The sequence below is a fragment of the Monosiga brevicollis genome, genomic scaffold (genome assembly GCF_000002865.3).
Source record: "Monosiga brevicollis MX1 MONBRscaffold_45 genomic scaffold, whole genome shotgun sequence".
NCBI lineage: Eukaryota > Choanoflagellata > Craspedida > Salpingoecidae > Monosiga > Monosiga brevicollis.
In genome coordinates this window covers 10094-23926 of record NW_001865082.1, presented here as the reverse complement: position 1 = coordinate 23926, position 13833 = coordinate 10094, and the positions used below count along the sequence as shown (strand labels likewise).

At 54.8% G+C, this 13833-nt stretch overlaps 2 protein-coding genes across 2 annotated transcripts in view; one reads left to right on the top strand and one right to left on the bottom strand.

The window, feature by feature from the left end:
* Positions 1–123: 123 nt before the first annotated feature.
* Positions 124–11073, top strand: MONBRDRAFT_39243 (uncharacterized protein; the record flags this gene model as incomplete). Its single annotated transcript, XM_001750637.1, has 21 exons — positions 124–146; positions 743–929; positions 1011–1080; positions 1413–1492; positions 2003–2099; positions 2194–2426; positions 2538–2841; positions 2953–3147; positions 3278–3975; positions 4721–5105; positions 5221–5339; positions 5468–5611; positions 5749–6979; positions 7741–9335; positions 9449–9586; positions 9778–9867; positions 9938–10048; positions 10133–10210; positions 10288–10488; positions 10589–10639; positions 10737–11073. The coding sequence occupies 21 exons, from the start codon at positions 124–126 to the stop codon at positions 10761–10763; spliced, it is 6057 nt and encodes a 2018-aa protein (XP_001750689.1). The 3' UTR covers positions 10764–11073.
* A 407-nt stretch (positions 11074–11480) lies between these two features.
* The window catches only part of MONBRDRAFT_30162 (uncharacterized protein), a gene marked incomplete at both ends in the record, with an annotated part of 3495 nt that continues 1142 nt past the window's right edge, over positions 11481–13833 (bottom strand). The window contains 4 exons of the mRNA XM_001750611.1: positions 11481–12698; positions 12828–12968; positions 13515–13572; positions 13659–13746. Coding sequence (XP_001750663.1) covers positions 11481–12698; positions 12828–12968; positions 13515–13572; positions 13659–13746 — 1505 coding nt within the window. The remainder of the gene's footprint in view (positions 12699–12827; positions 12969–13514; positions 13573–13658; positions 13747–13833) is intronic.

Below are 13833 nucleotides of genomic sequence, written 5' to 3'. Positions count from 1 at the left end.
CCCATATCTTTTGCTGCATCGCGGGCTCTGGTGCGGGCTATGGTGAACGATATCCAGTCGCTGGCGTGAGCCCCAGCCCCGTCAGGGGGTCCCTCGGTTTGAGCAGAGGATAATACCATCGCCATGGCCGAGGCCCCCAGCGAAAAGTAAGCTGGCCCCGGTCCGCCCCGCTTTCAATTTCCTGTCCCCTATCTCTGTTGTGTTGTCAGGAGCCATGCTAATGGGAGACCCCTTTTCCCGAATCCATCCTCGGATTCTCTCATCCCTCTTGATACGTGCAAAGGGTGTCTCTGAGTCGCCGCTTTCTCAGCTTTCTGAGGGGTGGACAAAATTCGCAGCGCCAGCCAAGCGAAGCCATCGGCCGACATGTATGTCGAACTTGAGCCCTCGCTTCCCAATAGCCGTGGTTGTTCTAAATCCATCGCGCGCACACAAACACACACCTACATGTATCGTATGATGACCGCCCCCTCTTGCTTTTTGCATTGGTCACCTGAGTATCAGGCGGCCCTCAACTCGACACCATCAGCACGAATGCACTTCAAGCTCAAAGATTGGCTGGAAGACCTCGACGCCAGTAAGACCGTCTCGAGCCGTGTCAGCCACCTACAAAAGTATGTATTGCTGCTGATGCTGCTCCAGCCGCGGTCTCGAGTGGCCTCTGTGGCCCTGCACCCATCCATGCAGGGCCTCATGCCCTTGCCGCCCGACTCCTGTCTATTCATCACACATGGCCTGTTAGGCTTTTGGATCGCCTGCCGCGCTACAAGTTGGAACGGGACGAAATCGAGCAGCTGTGGCTCTCCGTGCGTGATTTGATGCGCGAGAACCAACCGCGCACCGCCCGCGAACTCGTCTTCGCCTTTCTTGGAGCCATCACTCTTCGCCTTGACGCTGATCTTCAAGCCTTTCGGGGCCACTTTCTTCAAGTAGGAACCCTCTCGTTGTTGCTTGGCGGTCACTCACGGATGGCGGCCCATAACAGACCCCGGCCCACGCTTGTTGTCTAGGTGTTGCGCAACCATGATGTCCCGGAGGATGCCGGCATGATTGTTCGTGTGCTTACAATCATGACTCGAGGTGAAATCGTCGCTCTGGTACACAACCCTAGAATAGGAAGAAACCCATCCAACCCAGCCGTTCTGGTCGTCTGCGGCTCCTCATTACAAGGCTTTGCCGTCCCTTTTCATCCGACCCGTAGAGGGCACCGACGTCGCTTTTATGGAGGAGCAGCTTGGCATGCTTCTCTCAGAGCTACTCCCACTCTGTGTGGAGCATGGCGGTCTCACGGAAGCGTTTGCTTTGACGGCTGGTGCGACGCGGCTCTTGATCGTGCAATCTTGACCATGACCTGTCAGCCCCTGTCGGTCATCTCACTTCGGTTCAAATGCCTGTGCTCTTGCTGCCTCTAGGCCTGGTGCGCCACCACTTTAACATCTTGCACCACGCCACTGCCCGTGAACTGCTCTCCAACATGTGTACCACCTGCCAGGTGTGGACTCTTGCGCCACTGTCATTACAACTCCTACAATTTCCGCCTTCTCACCACATCTTTTGGTCGGGCCTCATCCATTCAGATGTCCGAGGATACCGCTGAAATTCAAGGCGCTCTGGCCGTTTTGCGAGAACTCACCATGGGTCAAGTTGTTCCCATCATCTGCCTTCCCGAAGTCTTGGAGACGCTAGCCCAGTGCGTTTGAGGGTGCCAACCGATACCGTGGTGGTATCTCCTCGGCCCCAACTCATACCCTCTGGCATTTTGTAGAGCGGCTTGTGTCCAAAGCTTCAACATGGAGGCCGGTGTTCTCGTGCAAAACATTGTGAACAGCTCTCCACAACTTGGCCTGCTTTGCCTGCGGTGCGGTTGCCGTTTATGCCGTTGTGCATTCAGAAACCTGCCGTGGTTGGGCAAAAGAGGGCAACGTGGCTTGGGCCGTGCATGCGTGTGTGCATGGGTTGCTCATGACCAGTTTGGTGCAGGCATTTTCTGGATGTGTTGCAGGAATCGGCTGTTCATGCCTATGGCGCCGAAGCCGCCATGGTTCGCGCGCAATCCCTGCGTGGCACCGTCAACATTCTCTCACGACTGGCCTGGCGCGGTATGTGCCATCACCGAATCGGAAATGTCGACATACCTATCACCTTCGCTGCTGCCCGCATATTCCATGACCTGGTTTCTTGCATCGCTTGTAGATCTAGAGGTGCAAAACATTAGCATAGCGCCACAGCTGGTGCTGCCTTCCTTCCTCCCTCTTGTCCGTGCCGAGCTCAGCGGTGTCGTGTTTGAAATTGTCTTGTCTGTACGCCATCTGATGGAGCGACGCAAGCGTCTCTCTGGCACCGCGTGGTCAGCCGTGTTCAAAATCTGCTTACATGCCAGCAAGTGTTTGCCCTCAGTGCAAGATGCCAACCTGCAGTTTCAATTGGTATGCGCGCACTGACAACCACGATGCATTTGACGCCGTCTTGCTCATCTTGCACTCGTTTCTTTTGGTCCGTCACCGATCGTCCTCACGATATCGCCGTATGTGCCACAGACGATCAACCACGTTGTGCAATGGGCCCGGCAGCTCCTTGAACAAGACCGATTCTTGGGCGATGTCGAGGACATTTACCGCATGCTCGAACTGAGCAACATCAAACATGACGTGGCCGAGGCCATGGAGTTTTATGTTCTCCGCCTCAGTCCACTGCATGCCGACTGGCTCTATCGTGCCGAGCTTTTCATCAACAGCTTCATTGTTCGTGAGAAACGACGCGCAATTCGGCTCAAGGCCATTGACCATATGAGCCGCGTGGTTCAAACTAATGCCTTTGTTTACGATCAGCAACTCTTGCACGGTAACGTCCAGCCCATCCTGCGTTGCTCCAGCCCCGGGGCTCTCGACGGTGGTGTAGCTCACATCGCGGTTTTTTTTTTTTTTTTCTTCTTGTTTGTTTTGGCCTGGCCAGGTCCCATTCGAAAGCACCTGAGCCACCTCTATCAAGAGCCCGACGTTGCGATACAGAAGCGTTTGATCGAATTCTTCACGGAGATTGCTCGAGCTGCCGAGGAGTGCTTCCCAACATGCATGGAGATTCTGGAACAGGGCTTTGATCTCATTTTGGACAGCTCTCGTCGCCCACCAGCTGCCGGTGGTGGTGATGGTGCGTTGCGGTTTTAGCAACGCTGTCCCCCTTTCGTGCCAACTCTCACCGCCTGTCTTGTTTACGTGTGTTTTCGGCATTTTTGTCAATGCAGCAACACGCTCCACTGCATCGCTCGGTCTGGGTTCAGGCATAGTTTCTACTGATCTGACGACTAGCGAAACAAGCAACTCAACACGTGGCCGCGAGGACGTAACCAACAACGACGTGCTGACCACATTTGTCCAATGCTTGGTCAGCCTCGCAACTTACAAGTTTGCGCGGGGCCCGATTCACGAGTGGGTCCGGCCTGCGCAGCTTTTAGTACAGTACACGCGGTTTGTGCTCTCGCAACGCCAACTGCGCAGTCCAGAGTTTGCTATTGGTGCTCTGGGCGATACAAGTGACACCAACTTGGAGGTACACGCGGCATACGACGACATGGACTGCCCCCCAGCACTGTTGGCGGCCTTTGATTTCTTGTCCAACCTGCGATGGGATCCTGGGCTACGCGTATACTTGACGCCCGAGATCCCCGCCAACCTGTCCAGCATTTTCATGGTCCCCACTCAGGAAGCCCTTCGACAAACGGCCGTCGAAAGCGATATTGTGCCCATGATGCGCGCCGTCTTTGACATTCTTAGCAACTGTATCATGAAAATTGTGCCCTTTGAGCTCACGCGCCGTGCAGCTGCGGCCTTGTGTGACATGCTTACCTTGACCCAAGTGTTTCATCTTCACCTCATCGATGCCGATCGACTGGGCCACGCTGTCAGCAAGGCTGTCTTGCACTTTAAAGACCCTGTCAGTGCAGGTTACCTTGCCCTGCATAGCCGGGAGCGTGATCAGGTGCGGCCTTTTCGAAAGTTTCCGTTCAACTTTTGCTTCTCGCTGAAATTTTTTTGATCCAGTCATGTTTTATTTACTTGATGTCTTTTTTTTCTCGTCTCGACCGCGGTCCTTTGATTGCACGCCGTGTGGGATTGGTATGCCTTGGGGTCGCAGGTGGATTCGCACTTGTATCAGATTTTAGGTTTGCTGGCTGCCACGCCTGAGTTCCGCAATCGACAGTCCCTCAGCGTCATTGTGTCAACATTGATTGAGGGTCTGCGAACGCACTCCTCCAATGCTCTGAATGCCATCAATGCGTATGCACTCCTTCAACAGCAACACATGAAGCGCCTCCTGCCTTCGGTTCGTTGAATGCAATTCCGTTCGCGTTTTTGCCTTTCAACAGACCTCTTCTTGGGTCATTGAGAGTGGCTCTCGTGGCCGATCATCACATGATTGCTGTGTGTCTTCTTCTTTTTTTCCCATTTATGCGAATGATACCTACCATCGATTTGGATTTTTTTTTTTGCTCGGTGCAGATTCTTAGCAAGCTCATGCAAATCAGAACGCAAAAGCGTTTACACCTTTCTTTCCTTGAGTTCTTGTCGCTTGTGGGTCACCTGCCCAGTCTCGCTAGCAGCCTACGCCCTTCCGAGACACGACAGGTTAGAAGCCATGCGTCCCGATGCTGTTTCAACACTGCCCGCCATTTTTATTTTTTTTGCGCGCATTATTGATGGACCGGTCCCTTGGGATTTTTCAGGTTTTTAGCATCTTGCTCGAGTGTTTGCGACGACACCTACCTGTGCCCACACCCATGTCCGAGACAACGCGTTCGCGTAGCTCGACCCAAACAACTCCCAGCAAAGGCCATGAGCAGAAGGGGGGTGGACGACTGAGCGGCGCCGATCGTGATCCACGCATGTCCGCGGGCGACGTCCGGGCTTCCAGTGGCACCTCTGGTGCTCCGGTAGATGTGCCACAGGGCGAGAACGGAACCAACTCCAACGCCAGTGGCAGCGCATCTTCGGATACCACAGCTCACATGCCTGCATACATGCGCATGCTCACGCTCCATGTACTATCTTTGTGGTACGTGCGCAGTCCTCTCAATGACCGCGCGACATATGCCAAAGCGATCTCCGATGGTACGTGGCAAGCAAACCAAATGCATTTTTCTAGCTCAAATCATTGGGCGCCCGTGATGGCATCAGTCCTGGTGCAAAGCTTATCGACACGTATGCATGTATTTTGCACTCTCAGCTTTGATCGATATCGAGCATGGCAAAACAGTGGCGCTGCGCATGTCAAATGAAGGCCAAGTACTGCTGCAGCTGCTCGGTCGCTACATGTACTCGGATCATATCGACGCCTATTCCCAGGTCAGCCATGTGACCCTTTGCATGTGACGCACTCAGGCACTTTTTTTTTTTTTTTTTTTTTTTTTTTTTTTTTTTTTTTTTTTTCACCCAGAGTTCATGAGGCATTCTTGTGGGTTGGCTGGTGACAGGCATTGCCGCCAGATGTAGAAAGCCTCTTCCGGATGAAAAATGCCTCCACCCTATCCTACCTACCCTCAGATACACACGTGACCTACTGGCGGCACGGCAACGTGCTAGTTACCGCGCGCTGTAGCCCTTCAGGCTGGATGGAGGTGAGATCAGAGCATCAATGTCCGTGTATGTATGTTGGGGGAGGGTGGCATTTGATTCAAGAGGCTGTTTGGGCTAGTTGCGCCCCACTTCGCCAGGTGTGGCTCATATTGCGTTTACATGCCACGTTACCGTGTAGATGCGTCTGCGATCAAGCGTGGGCACAGTGGCTTGGATTACACGCATCATGTCCAACGTGGAGCCGGTACTTCAGGGCAGCTCTGCTTTGGATGTTTGGCTCAAATCGCTAGGACCCGACTTGGTTAGCCACCTCGAATCCCTTCAAGAAGAGAGCGGTGATGTCTTTGAGGAGGGTGCGCGGCGAGGTGCCCCAGGACCAGCGAGTGGTGCCAACAGCGGGAGCGGCGTCAGCCCGATTGTCAACTCGCTCAACGTCCTCGATCTGAACCCGAGCATTCTGAGCGCCTCGCCGAGTCGAGTCGAGCAGCGGCCGGCCCTCAAAGTGGCTGCACAAACGCAGACGCCGGCGGTGTTTCCCGGCGACGTGCTCAAAACATTGGATGAGCCTTTGCCCGCGGTAGTCGAACACAACAAATTACGTCGCGTGCACAGTGCCTTGCCTGCAGCTGACCCCGTTTTTACCTTCGGCGCTGGCCTCTCTTCTGAGGCTGAGACTACCGGTGGGCCTTTGATGCGTCGTCCACTTTTGCGCAGTGGTACGCTGCAGCCATACCAGGGCCTCAGTGCCCCTAATAGCCCCATCTCTCGTCGTCGAGTGCTCTCCAACTCTGCGATTAGTGAATTCATGGGCACTGACGACAATGAGGATGCCGACAGTGCAAACGGGGACGATGATGTTACGACCATTGCGGACCTGAACGAACATGAGGGTAGCAGTGACGCAAATGAACATGCCGAGGCCGATGAGCTGGAGGAGCATGCTGTGGGTGAGACTCTGGCATCGGCGCGCCGTAGGCGCCTCAGTCTCAGTCGCATGGACCGAAGCAGTGCAGCACCAAGCAGCAACAACCTGGTTCATCGGCGTCAGGTATCCATCACACCTCTTAATCTCAGCATGGTGCCCTCTCGCGGCCTATTGCCACCCCGTTCACGAAGTGTGAGCCAACGCTCGGCCCTGCAGACCGATCACAGCAACATGGCATCACCCGCGTCCGAACACTATCCAGAGAACACGGATGCGCTGGACGTGATACCCCTGGGTGAGGCAGACTTTGAGGAGCAAAGCCGAATTGTGCGCGAGGCCGCTATGCAACGTGAGGACACAAACGAACCCGTGGCTTCCTCCTTGCCTGGGTCCCTGCCGATGGCATCTGCGCTGGACATGACCCGCCTGCAAAGAGCACAACTTGCTCGCAATCTAGAGGAAAATTTGAGCGAAGATCCATCAGGTACACCACGCGCACATCATACCACTATGCAGCCACGGCTGCTATCCCCCTCCCCCTTTCTTTTTCTCTCCTTCTCTCCTTCTCTCCTTCTCTCCTTCTCTCTTTCTCTCTTTCTCTCTTTCTCTCCTTCTCTCCTTCTCTCCTTCTCTCCTTCTCTCTTTCTCTACTTCTCTTGCGCAAGCGCATTGCTGCACTGTGAACGTCTGGGCAGTTTGCTGTCTGCACCTCACTTCTACGGGACGGCTGACTCATCCATTATCTTGTTCTGACCCGCCTTTCTCTTCGTGGCACTCAGAGGATTCGCCTTCCAAGTTTCGGGGTGTGATGAAGCTCCGTGCAACGCAACGCTTTCGGTCGAGGCGGACGACTTTGTCATCTTCACTCCCGTTGGGGCCACCCCGGTCAGCCATGTCGCTGGATGATCTAAGCCGCTCACCCCCAAACGTCACAAGCAGAGCCACGCTGGTCGAAGCAGCACACTCCCGCGCAAGCGGTTCTCGCGATGCATACAGCACGGAAGACTTGACGGTATAGTTTTTAAACACACGCTTTTTTTTTTTTTTTTGTTTGTTTTCTTGCTCGCAGCTTTTCCTTTTCTGTCTCTCCAACTTTTTCTGGCCTGTCAATCTCTTACAGCGCTTACTCACTGGTCAATCACTTCGCGTCAATGCACATCTGACGACGACGCTAGGCACAAGCTCGGGATAGTATGGGCTTGCCCACAATGGCCGTCCCAGTACCGCGCTCGCCATCTTTGCTAGTGCCAGGATCGCCAACCCCGAGTCGAGGCCTTCGTGCTAGCTCGCTGGAAGGGCCTGCAAGCGCTCCTGCTGTGCCCGAGGCCACGCACCCCGCCTTTGATCCAATCGTAATGCGGCGTGCGGGTGATGAGCTTAAGGATCATTCACCTGGTGCGGTGTCACCAGCACCGAGCACCGAGGCGGACACCGTCGAGCCATCCGACACCAGTGGCTCAATGGCCCCCACTCGCACCAGCAGCACGCGCATTGATGGCTATGGAGGCGTGACCAGCGCTAGCACGACCGCGCCACCCACCACCAAGCCCTCTGTTAGCAGCTCTGAGCAAGATGCCGACGACAAAGCTTTGTCCAATGACAACAAGGACACCGATGCCTCTGCTCGCGGTGATGCAAACAAATCCGCACCTCTGCGGTCGGACCCCCACAATACCGCAGACAAGGCGCCGCTTCTGTCCGACCTGCCGCTACCCAACGATCGTCCTTTGCCCTTGGCGAAGAACACAGATCGCGCTCGGGGCGGCACGGAACCCAGAGAGGAACTTGAAACTTCTCCCAGAGAAGCGGTGGTCACCTCCATCATCTCCAAGGGCTCAACGCGCTTTGATGCACCACAGGTACGGCAGCAAGCAAAGGCGGCCTCTGAGGAAGAAAAGGAATCGGCCCCCACCAAGGAGCTTCGCAAGGCCCCCAGCAAGTTGTCGGCCATCCGCACAGCGGCGGCCGTTCCAACTCGCGATTCAATATCCAACTCGCCATCGCCAGTCTCACCGTCGGATGACCGGCGCAAACAAAAAACTGCCTCTCAAGAACTGGACGATGTGGCCGAAGAATCTACCTCGGGCGTTGCACGAGCGTCTTCGACCGCCGCGACCCGTGCTGTCGAGTCTACAGATTCAGGAAACAACGTTGATGAAACGTCGAGCAACGCTCTCGCCGGCGAGGCTGAACTTGGCTCAAAAACCTTGGCTTTGCTTCAGGACCCTGTGGTCAATGATGTAACGGGACTTGCGCGTCTCAATGATCAAGGCGCTGCGGCCCCGCCACGTCACAGCTCCCTAGACAGTTCGCTTCTCGAGGCCACGCGGCGCAAGGTGCGCGAGCAGCAAATGGCTTCAAAGCGCTATTCCGAGGGGAAGATTCAGTCCGGCCATGCACGCGAGACGGGGGACATTCCCGAGAGCAATGAGAAGAAGACCACGGGCCGAGGTCAACGAGGACGCCGTCGCTCTTCGACCATCGCCGCGCATCCGCAGCTAGCGATTGCACAGGAACTGCTCGACAAGTTTGATTTGCAGGCTGAGGATGCGCGCAAGGAGAGTGACATCGTCCTCTCGAGCTCCCTTATCCGCTTTGCCTTCTCCAACACGCGAATGCCTCCTTATCTGCTGGAGAGCGATTCGCTCTTGGCGCTGCAGCGTGCCGCACCTCCTAATAGCGGGGATGGACATGCCGAACCTGCGCGTCGCACACGACCCAAGGACTCGTTCACGCCTGCACCCACTAACACGGCGTTTACCGAAAAGCTTTTTGACCACAATCAGATTACCATTTCACAAAACGCGTTTGAAAACTCGGAGCTGTATGGCGCCCTTCAGGTCCGCGTGGCTTGCCTTGCTGTGACATCAAACAGTTGGAAGGAGGTTCTCACGTGTCTCTCTCCTGGCTCTTGGCCCTTGCGTCGACGATGCTGTTTCTTTTGGTTTTCTAGCTCTTAGATCGGACGCCTGCGTTGGAGACGCACAAGATTGGCGTCGTGTATGTGGCACCCGGACAAGCCTCGGCTCCAGAGATTTTACGAAATCCGTGCGGCTCGCTGCGCTACACACAGTTTCTCGAGGGTCTTGGGGTATGAACCTGCGACACCTTTTTTCAGCTCGTCCCTCTGCGCATTCTATCGGGCTTTGTTTGCTCGCCGTGGACCACAGCGGCTGGCCCGTGGCCCTTGTTTGTTTGTATTTTGGATAATATTTTTGTTTTTCTTGCATTTTACCTCATCGACTTTGATTTTCTTGCTCTTGTGCCCCTTCTCCCGAGTAGAATCTGATTCGGCTGAGGAATGCCTCGGAGTACTGCGGCGGCTTGGATACAAAGGAGGATCGTGATGGTCTCTTTGCTTATGTTTGGAAGGTACGTAGGCGCAAGCTTTGACATATCTTCAAAAACTCTTGTTCTCACGCTGGGCTTGCTTTGTCGACAGGATGCGTTGACAAGCGTCGTCTTCCATGTGGCAACACTCATGCCGAACCTCGAGCGCGATGAGAAGTGCATGAACAAGACTCGCTTCATCAGCAACGACCATGTGACTCTGGTACGATGCTGGCCCACGACGTTTCCTCCCTGGTTCCACCGCCCTTCTTGACAGCTCGCCTCTTCCATCCGGATTTGTCTCCAGGTGTTCAATGATTCGCATCAGGAATTTGATCGTGACTGGCTTCCAGGCGCTGTCAACTTTGTTTTTATTGTCATCGAGGTGCGTTAGCGTCGCAGCTTCCGCAGCGACCCCCGTGCTCATTGTCTTTGCACTCACCCCGGGCCTTCAATCTACAGCCATTGGATTCCTTGAACTACCGAGTGTCTGTGCATATTCGCAAGGGCATGGAGAAGTTTGTGGCCGTGTCCAGTCATCGGATTGTGAGCACCGAATATGCGGCTATTTACGTGCGGCAGGTGGCCATGCATGCCAATCTGGCCGTTTTGGCCCACCGAAAGCAACCCACCACTTTTTTGGATCGCTTCAAGCAGATTGAGGTGTGTGTTGCTCGCGCTTTGCTATTGCTACCTGCAGCCTCTTGACTCCAACGTGACGGGCCTCAACATTCTGTGTGTCACTATGAACGTCACTTCGCAGCGTATTTTGGAGCGCTTTGGTGTTCCGTTTCCTGACAATTGTAACCCAGCGGTAAGCTTACCTGGTGTAGCTCATGCAAGCTTGACTAAAAATCAGTATCACCACAACAGATGAATCTCATGTGTCTGTGACCCATCTCCTCCCCTAGCATGTTGCATGGACGTTGTTACCGTAAAGGGTGGCTTGCATCTTGACCTTCGAGCTTGAACAAGGCTTATCTACCTTGATCGAGCGTCCGCTGGTCTACCTGCAGAGCCTTCCGATTTGTTTTTTGTTTTTTTGTTTGTTTTTTTGCTTGTCTGCTTGCCCATCATGACTTGAAACGCGGGCCGTGCCCGTGACCATACATTCAAGGTCCTCAAGTCATCATGGGGGGGAGCATTGGCTGGCACAGCCAAAGTCCTCCCCGTTGTGTTTGTGTTGTGCGCCCAGTGGGAGCTGATGGGTTTAGAGTGACCCAGACGAATTAACACTACATAAGATTCCTTCCCTTGCCAGTATTCTTTCCAGGCACAAAGACGACGAGAGAGTCGGCGACGTGCAACCTTGATTGCATGTGTGCAGCACAGTTCTCGAGCATATTTTTCAATAATTTTGGCCACATTTTTAAAAGTAGAACGAGGCTTCCTCTGGCGAACTTTTTCGCGACGATGGAATTTCAAAGCCTCACTTGTTCAAGTTCAGGGCTTAGAGGTTTCAGGTTTGAGCATTTGCGCAGCACTTGTACAAAAACCCGACGTGGAGTCTGAAGACGACGAAACTCAACGATAATTTTTATTATTGTGATTTGTGTTGGTGACTGATGAGAGTAACGCGATGTGCCTCGGAACACATTGAGATACGACACGAAAGGTGAAATCACATGAAATCAAGCACATCTGATGACATCGATTCAGGAGGAGGCACTCAGTGCCGAGGCAATGCAGGCAGCACGCCAGGCGCTAATAGCACGCTTCAGCGTCTGATTCTGAATGGTATTAGGTCCCATGGGCGCACGGGTGAGGGGGCTGGTCAAATGGCGTGCTAGCCACGCTCGGATTGCTTCACCCTCATACGTGTTGCCATCCTCTGCCACAACGGGATCTTCCATGATATTGCGCGTGATTGGACACACGTATGCATCGGGTGGGTTGGTCAAGGTTTCGTAGCGTTGGGAGTACTGCACACAGAGGGTTTGCAGCTGCTCTACTAGGGCAGCAAGCTGTTCTGCATCGTGATTTTGTGTACCTTCGGCTGCAAGACGCAAGCGCCCCCCCACATCCAGCAGCACCGTTTGCAACGGCCCCGGCAATGTGGGCAGCCAAGTGGACATGTCTTCCCGGGTCAGGGAGCACAGGACAGCGCCATCAATGTCATGCGCCTGAACGGCTTCGAGGCACGGCTCGGGCGCTTCTTCATGGAGCCGCAAGAAACGCAACACCTCTTCGACAGTCCATTCTTGAACGTTGGAGATGAGCTGGCGATTCAGGCGAGCAGCCACGGCCTCACTACTGTCGGATGTATCGTCTGAACTACCATCCACGGCGTGTGTCACCTTGCTGTTGACCTGAGCACTCGATCCGGCGCCCCGTTCATACAGACTATCCAGATTGATGAGGCGCGATGACAGCTGTCGTTGCTTGAAGCTTCCGCGAAACAGCGACAGGCGGCGCGCATCGCCGAGGCGCGTCAAGTTGAGGGCTGCCACGAGATCTCGCTCGCTGCTAGCAAAGAGTGCTGGACCGTCTAGGTTGTGTTGAGTGAGAGCTGTGCTTGCGTTTTGAAGCCCAAGGCGTGAACAAATTGTGGCCACATCAGAGACATCCAAAAGCTCAGGGTCTCCCATCAACAGGGTTGCACGCCAATTGTCAAGCTGCTGTTCAGCCACGCGAAGGGCGCGCTCTGTCGCTCGAGCTTGGTCACGCACAACATTGAGATCCATGTTGTGAACAATTTCGAGCTCATGCTTTTCTTGCTGTGCAGTAGCTCGAAGTTGGGCAATGTTTTGCTCCAGTCGCTGATCCACGGCCGCCTGCAGATCTGCCAATGCCTTCTCCTGTCGCTGGCGCTGGGCTATTTGAGCATCCAAGGTGTGGCGCAAGGTCCGAGCGCGCTCATCATAGCAACGAACCTGAGCCAGCAAGTAAAGGAGCGTGAGGGGAAGCTTATGTTGGGGGTGAAGGCGATGAAGGGGTGAAGGCGATGAAGGGGTGAAGGCGATGAAGGGGTGAAGGCGATAAAGGGCAGAGACCAGTCTCACCATGAATGGAAGCCCCGCTGCTGGAGGGGCAGCAGAAGCGCCATTGTCAGTGTCGTCGTCGGCTTGGCGCCGAGCATTCAAAAGCGCCGTGAGCGCCTCATCGCCTCGATCTCGTGCATAGTCCAGCGGTGTTTTTCCAGTCTAAAAAGCGGCGTAGGCACCCGGGCGCCCCCATAGTCAGTTGGAAGCCAAGGTGATAATGAAAACCATTTCCGAGTCTCGGCAGGTGCCTCTTGATGGAGGCGGTGAGGGGGAAAAAAAACGGGGGAGGGCAAGCCTACACAAGCAAGGTGATGTTAGGGACTGACTCGATCGACGGTATGAACGTGTGCGCCGTGTTCGAGCAGCAGATGAGCCGCCTCAAGGCTACCCTGCTTAGCTGCAATGTGCAACGGCGTCATGCTGTGAAGACCAGCCGTGAGGCAAGGCAGGCAACATGGACTTTGGGACGTGCAGAAAGGCTAAGGGGCCGGAGGAATGGGACCAGGCAGACAATCGAACCGGCTAACGGCAAGCCTATTGACTTCGGCACCCGCGAGTATTAAGAGCTCAACAAGGCTGGTCAAATTTTTGCCTGCAGCCATGTGTAGAGGCCCGTATCCCTACCGGCCAACCCGCGGTGAGAAGGCCTCGTAAACATGGACAAGGCAGCCCTGCAACAAATTCTTGACAGGTTGCCCCACTTACTCGGAACGTGCGATCACGATTGACGTCAATGCCAGCCTCAATGAGCACCTGCGCAGCCCTAATGTCGCCCTGGCCAATGGCCAGGTGAAGCGCTGTTTGACCCATGCCGTCTGCGCGCGTGGGCGGCCACAAATGAACAGTCACAGAGAGAGAGAGAGAGAGAGAGAGAGAGAGAGAGAGATGTTCACAAACAAGGGATATACCAACACACCCCACACGCCATCAACCCCACCTACCAATTGCACGCATATCAGCCGGAGTCACGCGACTCAGGTCACCAGCCTGCGCCATCTCCAACATGGCCCCGACCGTCGGCATC